Raw genomic sequence first — 7,581 nt, forward strand, 5'->3', positions numbered from 1 at the left:
ATTCTCCAGCATGCTAAATGGTCTGTTATGGTAAAGTTTTATCAGTCTTCTAGTTATAACACACTGGAGGTAAGAATTAATATGAAAGATTGGCTATCAGACACTGGAAACCTTATATAGTCCTATTTTAAATTATTCCTGTGTGTTTTAGAGGTGAGCGCAGTGGCTCACTCCTGTAATCCCAGCACTTTGGGAGGCCGAGGTGGGAGGATCACCTGAGGTCAGGAGTTCAGGACCATCTTGGCCAACATGGGGAGACCCCATCTCTACTAAAAATACAAAAATTAGGTATGGTGGTGTTGGGCACCTGTAATCCCAGCTACTCAGGAGGCTGAGGCAGGAGAGTTGCTTGAATCCAGGAGGAGGTTGCAGTGAGCCGAGATCGTGCCACTGCACTCCAGCCTGGACAATAGAGTGAGATTATATCTAAAAATAATAATAATAATAAACTGAAAAAAGTATAATTGGATTGTCTGTAACACAAAGGATAAATGCTTGAGGTAATGGATACCCCATTTACCCTAATGTGATTTTTTTTTTTTTTTTTTGAGACGGAGTTTCGCTCTTGTTGCCCATGCTGGAGTGTGATGCTGCAATCTTGGCTTATTGCAACCTCTGCCTTCCGGGTTCAAGCAATTCTCCTGCCTCAGTCTCCTGAGTAGCTGGGATTACAGGCATGCGCCAGCATGCCTGGCTAATTTTGTATTTTTAGTAGAGATGGGATTTCTCCATGTTGGTCAGGTTGGTCTCGAACTCTCAACCTCAGGAGATCCTCCCACCTTGGCCTCCCAAAGTGCTGGGATTACAGGCGTGAGCCACTGTGCCTGGCCTTACCCTGATGGTATTATTACACGTTGCATATCTGTATCAAAATATCTCATGTAACCCATAAATATATGTACCTACTATGTACTCACAAAAATTAAAAATAAAACAAAAATCTAAAAAGGAAAAAAAAGGAGACAGCTAAGTAAGTGGTGGTAGGAAGAAAGACTGGACAAGGGTTTGATGAACTGGCTGTGAAAGATGAAGAGAGAAGTCCCAGTTGGGTAAGAGGAAGTTTTTAAGGACCACCAAGAAAATGGTGACACTCTTATTAGATAACCTAGAAATTAGACAAGGATGAGATGTTATCTGGATATTCAAATGAAAATACCTTCTATTCAGCTATAGTTGGGCTACTGGGGTTTTAAGGAGAATTTCAGATTTGTGGAACTCAGAGAATCCTTTGCATTTCAAAGAACTGATAATTGAGAAGCTGTGTGACAAGTGAGATATCTAAGCTTATACTAGAAGAAGCTTAGACGTGCGAGCAGGAAGAATTCATGGACAGTGCTAGGTTAGGACATACATGTTACACAGATGACACAGTCTGGATGTTGAAGCTCAGACACTGAAACTGATTGATCCTCTCAAAGTAACCTAACTTCCTTAATTTCCCTATTTCCATAATGAAGTTTCTAAGAACTTAATAAAATTGGTTTGGGTTTGGAGCCTCCTTTAACCTTTGTCTAATGGAAAAGGGCTATAGATATGACTGGTATGGTAGTTTTCTACAGATGAATAAAAGGGTTTCAGTGCATAAAATACCTTTATCTGGAATGTTACTGTATTTATTTTAGAGGGCAGAAAATTAGCAGTATTGTAACTTTCAAAAGGAAACTAAGTGGCAGCCCATGACATTATCATACTACTCTGTCCATATGTGGTATGAATGTAAGGTTGCTATGATTGGCTCACTTTTTTTTTTTTAGATGGAGTTTTGCTCTGTCACCCAGGCTGGGGCTCAATGGTGCAATCTTGGCTCACTGCAACCTCTGCCTTCCAGGTTCAGGTGATTCTCCTGCCTCAGCTTCTCCAATAGCTGGCATTTCAGGTGCCCACCACCATGCCCAGCTAATTTTTGTATTTTTAGTAGAGGCAGGGTTTCACCATGTTGGCCAGGCTGGTCTTGAACTTCTGAGCTCAAGTGATCCACCTGCCTCGGCCTCCCAAATTGCTGGGATTACAGGCATGAGCCACAGTACCGGGCCTGACTGGTTCACTTTTAAAAGTCGATTATTATTGACTACTTATATTTGAATACTTATGCCTATGATTTGATTTTCCTTCTAATGTGTGTGTCCTTTAATTTATCAGATACATTATGGTGCCGAGTGGTAACATGGGAGTGTTTGATCCAACAGAAATACACAATCGAGGGCAGCTGAAGTCACACATGAAGGAAGCCATGATCAAGCTTGGATTCCACTTGCTCTGCTTCTTCATGTATCTTTATAGGTGAGTTTAAAATCCTAGTATTTTCCTAGATGCCATATTTGTTTTTGAAGGGTGAGATATTACTATACTATAGGATTGTGCATTGACATTGTGGAACTTTTGGGGATTATGTAAATTCCTTGTGGCTGTGTAGATTATTTATGTATGTCATTGAATCAACTTTCTGTCTGAACTACAGATCTGCCCTGTGGCATCTTAGTTATGCCTTAGCTGTTGAGGCTATCAATATGCTTAAAACCGGCCACGGTGGCTCATGCCTGTAATCCCAGCACTTTGGGAGGCCCAGGCGGGCAGATCACCTGAGGTCAGGAGTTCGAGACCAGCCTGACCAACATGGAGAAGCCTGTCTCTACTAAAAATAGAAAATTAGCTGGGCGTTGTGGCAGGTGCCTGTAATCCCAGCTACCCGGGAGACTGAGGCAGGAGACTCAGTTCAACCTGGGAAGCAAAGGTTGTGGTGAGCCGAGAATGCATCATTGCACTCCAACCTAGGCAACAAGAGTGAAACTCCATCTCAAAAAAAAACTGTCTTTGATACTTTTTTCCTGCCCTGGTAGGATACAGCTGTGGAGTTCCACTGCCTGTTACAAGCATTAACATATGTGCCTCAGCGACCATCCCACTCGTGGTCTTTGGGGAATCATACCACTAGCAGCAGCTCTCAGCAACTTTTATCCAAATTGTGCTGATCTGTCTTGGCAATAAGTAATTTAGGTGTGATGCTCATTCTCCAGCATGCTAAATGGTCTGTTATGGTAAAGTTTTATCAGTCTTCTAGTTATAACACACTGGAAGTAAGAATTAATATGAAAGATTGGCTGTCAGACACTGGAAACCTTATATAGTCCTGTTTTAAATTATTCCTGTATGTTTTAGAGGTGAACATGCCACTTTTTCCTTTATCCATCATAGATGCCTAGAATAGAGCAAAGGAGAAACAAAATTCCTGTGTATATGATTTGATTAAACCTTTGAAAAGCTAGAAGTCAGGCTTAACCTTTGTATCAAAGCTTTAATTAGATCATTTTTATTTTTCCCCCTTGGTAGAGTTTAATTTTTCACATAGGCATAAGGACTATTAGGAAAAACTTAATGTCGAAGTAAACTTCTACCACTCAGAAAATTCTTGATTAGAAGCTGCATAGAGATACCAATTTTTTTGTTTGTTTTCTTTGTTTTGTTTTGTTTTTCGAGACAGAGTCTCACTGTGTCACGCAGGCTGGAGTGCAGTGGCACAATCTCAGCTCACTGCAACCTCTGCCCCCCAGGTTCAAGCGATTCTCCTGCCTCAGCCTCCCAAGTAGCTGGGACTACAGATATGTGCCACCATACCGGGCTAATTTTTTTTTTTTTTTTTGTATTTTTAGTAGAGACGGGGTTTCAGGACATGAGCCACCATGCCCGGCTGAGATAGCAGTTTTTAAAAATTGCTATTTTGTCTGAAATAGTTTAGAAGTCAGAACCATTTTAGCCTCTTCCTGACAAAGCAGGCTTCCTAAAATCCCTTCACTGTGCTAAATCCACCCATTAGTGGATTAGATTAAAATTGGAATTTAGATAGTTTTCTTTTCACCATTCATCTTATTTGCTTTTCTGTATTTTAAAAACTAGATCAGAAAAAGCACACTGGTACCAGTTTCTGGTTCTCATACCCTACCTCATTACTAATATGCTTAGTTTTTAATCCAAGTATCAAAGATGATGAATAAAGAGCAAAAAAAGTTGATGAGAACATAATGAGGCACCTGTTCTTGTTTTTAATACTTTTGTATCTTTACTGTCATATATGTTCTCTTACATTTGTTTCTGAAGAGACAAAAACAAGCTGGAATTGGCTTAGCTAAGGTTGTCCTTTCTTCATCCTCCCCACCCCTGCGGTTTCATGCTGTTGGAAAGTAAACTAGAAAAGGCATCCCCTGGGGGCGGTGCTGTAGGTACAACCCATGTAGTCATACTTTGGGGAGGAAATTTAGGCTTGGAGAGCAGTATCTTGCTTCGTAGACTCAAAAGTCTTAGGATTTAAAAATGTACATGGATTTCTGAACTCTTAGTCATTGAATTTAAAGTAATGGAGAGTTGGACTGGAGAAATTAAGATGTAATTTTGGGGCAGGTTTAAGATATTGTTCTTTATAACTAAATAAAAGATAGGCAACTCATGTAACTGGTTTGCCTGGGCAGGTGTGTACTTCACTGGCTGTACCGTTTTCTTTTCTCTCTTCCCTTCCTTTCCTTTCCCTATCAGCCTGTTATTTTCAGCCACATTGCTATTACCTTACCCTTTGGTGTTACATATAGTTCAAAGGGTCAGAAGGTATCCTTGTAGCACTTTTCTCTTGGTTTTTGGTTGCTGTTTTTAAACAGTGGTTTTGCTATTCATACCAAGTCATTAGCTTTTGATTGCAGAGATTTTATGCTACTTGTCTTTGTATCTAACACCTACCACACTTTGCCTAATTTCTTGCACCTAGTTGACATTTCAGGGCTTGTTGAATGCAATTAAAGTTTTGAAAAAATGCTCATCTTCTTTAGAGAATAGGGGAATCCATGCTTTTGGTTTTTTGATTGGGTGCTAGCCTAGTGGAATGTGGGCTCTATCACTTACACTGTGGCCTGGGGCAAGTTTCTTTTCTTTCTTTCTTTTGAGGCAGAGTCTCACGCTGTCCCCCAGGCTGGAGTGCAGTGGCACGATCTCAGCTTACTGCAGCTTCCGCCTCCCAGATTCCAGGGATTCTCCTGCTTCAGCCTCCTGCATAGCTGGGGTTATAGGTGCACTCCACCATGTCCAGCTAATTTTTGTATCTTTAGTAGATCTGGGGTTTCACCATGTTGGTCAGGTGATCCACCTGCCTTGGCCTCCCAAAATGCTAGGATTACAGGTCTGGGCCACCACACCTGGCCTGGGGCAAGTTTCTTAACCTCTCTGAGCCTCAGTTTCTGATCTGAAAGGGGGATATTAATGATATTAGTAGTACCTACCTCATCACAGGGCTGGGCGCGGTGGCTCACGCCTGTAATCCCAGCACTTTGGGAGGTCGAGGCGGGTAGATCATGAGATCAGGAGATTGAGACCATCCTGGCTAACACGGTGAAATCCCATCTCTACAAAAAATAAAAAAATTAGACACGAGTGGTGGCAGGCACCTGTAGCTCCAGTTACCCAGGAGGCTGAGGCAGGAGAATGGCATGAACCCAGGAGGCGGAGCTTGCAGTGAGCCAAGATCACGTCACTGTACTCCAGCCTGGGTGAGGGAGCGAGACTCCATCTCCAAAAAAAAAAAAAAAAGCTGGGTACGGTGGCTCATGCCTGTAATCCCAGCACTTTGGGAGGCCAAGGCGGGCGGATCACGAGGTCAGGAGATCAAAACCATCCTGCTAACACGGTGAAACCCCGTCTCTACTAAAAATACAAAAATTAGCTGGAAGCGAGACTCCGTCTCAAAAAAAAAAAAAAATAGTACCTACCTCATCACATTTTAACGTGAACTAAGTGAGATAATACATGTGAGACACTTAGGTTTATGCTGACCCATAGTGAACTCTCAAAAATCTTTAAAAAATATTAGCTACTATCATTAATTTTTACTGTGCATTGAGTATATTTAGTATGGTTGAATTTGAACAATTGTTTATACCATTAGTGATGTAAGGATATTTCTGTGTATTTTGATTTCAGCAGAGCAAGGCTGACCCCAGTATTGCAAAGGAAAGGATGGTTTTGTTATTGTTAACTGTCAGTGTTAGTGGCGTAGCATTTATTAGGTGGCTGCTGTGTGTCAGACATTGTGTACAGCATTGCAAGTGACACAAAGGAGCAGCACAGAATCCCTACAGTAAAAGCTTGGAGCTTGGTCATTGCAGGCTCAGGTGCTAGTAGAACATGAAAGTTGTGATGCTTGGGCCCTGCTCTCATCTCAGAGTTGCTCACAGTCCAGTGGTAGAGACAACATGTAAGCCATAGCAGCAGGAAGAAGAGCTGTGGAAGGAGGCTGTGCAGCTGCCCTGGGCTGAGAGGCCAGCTTCCCCAGCGAGGTGCCCTAGAGTCAGTCACAAAACCTGAGTAAGAAGTTACTGCTTTGATGGAGTGTTGGGATGGGGAGAAGAGGTTCCAGGCGTTGGCATAGAACAGTATGTATCTGGCTAGAGAATTTAGAGGGTTTTTTTCTGGACATAGGTGTTTTTTTGTTTTTGTTTTTTTTTTTTTAACTGACTAAGCTAGGTTTTTGTTTGTTTGTTTGTTTTTTTAAACTATAGCCTAACATAGGTTTTAAGTTATACTTCCCCCAACTCCCCACCCCCAGTCACTCTTTTTTAGTGAAAAAGTTTGGACATGAAAGATCCTGATATATTCTTTCCTTTGGGTATGAATGATTGTCTTTTACTCAAATGATTGTTCCTTCATGGACCTTAGGGATGCAAGTCTGGACAAACCAGGCTCTGGAGGAACATTCCTGTGAAAACATTAGTAACATTAATTTCTTCTTTCCACAGTATGATCTTAGCTTTGATAAATGACTGAAGCTGGAGAAGCCGTGATTGAAGTCAGCCTACACTACAGTGCACAGTTGAGGAGCCAGAGACTTCTTAAATCATCCTTAGAACCGTGACCATAGCAGTATATATTTTCCTCTTTGAACAAAAAACTATTTTTGCTGTATTTTTACCATATAAAGTATTTAAAAAACATGAATTGAGTTTCTGTAGATTTCTAGTTCTCAACTTTAGCCTGAACGCCAACACTTGAAGGTGTTTTTCATCATCTGTATGTTGAAGGTGGTTATTTGTATGTAGGAACAGGACTGCCGTCCCGGCTTTGCATGCCAAAGAAATAAAGAACACACTTTAAAGGGCAAACTGAAGAGATGGGCGAGCAAAGAAAGGTGCCCTTCAGGTCTGCTGAAAAGTTAGAGTACAAAGAACACTGTTGATCTGGACAGAAGAAGAAAAATTTAATTACTCTTTTTGCCTGTGTTGTGGCAACTTCATTTAATATGGTTTAAAGATTTATGAGACTGTCAGCTAAAAGTCTTTTCACAAGAATGTCAACAGAAAATGGCATTTCAAAATATATATATTTCTTTGTACAATTTGTGAAACCTTATAAGCCATTTTCCCCAGGTACAATGTAGTTCCTTCTGATAGAAAGGAAATATTTTGTCAAGAGCTTTCATTTAAAAGCCACTACCTCCATAATCACCCCCAAACCCAGAAAATCCCCACCCGCTGTTGCCAGTGTGGTTTTCGTATTGCAGTTTTTCCAATTGTATTTGATCTCCCTGATAATGTTTTTTTTTTTTTTTTT

At 41.1% G+C, this 7,581-nt stretch overlaps 1 protein-coding gene across 1 annotated transcript in view; it reads left to right on the top strand.

Annotated features, from left to right (window-relative positions):
* Nucleotides 1-6,969, top strand: part of CNIH4 (cornichon family AMPA receptor auxiliary protein 4) — a 26,813-nt gene extending 19,844 nt beyond the window's left edge. Inside the window, exons 3-4 of the mRNA XM_011929512.1 lie at nt 2,132-2,280; nt 6,771-6,969. Coding sequence (XP_011784902.1) covers nt 2,132-2,280; nt 6,771-6,798 — 177 coding nt within the window. The 3' untranslated portion in view covers nt 6,799-6,969. The remainder of the gene's footprint in view (nt 1-2,131; nt 2,281-6,770) is intronic.
* The last annotated feature ends 612 nt before the right edge of the window (nt 6,970-7,581 follow it).

The sequence above is a fragment of the Colobus angolensis genome, unplaced genomic scaffold (assembly GCF_000951035.1).
Source record: "Colobus angolensis palliatus isolate OR3802 unplaced genomic scaffold, Cang.pa_1.0 Scaffold81, whole genome shotgun sequence".
Classification (NCBI taxonomy): Eukaryota; Metazoa; Chordata; class Mammalia; order Primates; family Cercopithecidae; genus Colobus; species Colobus angolensis.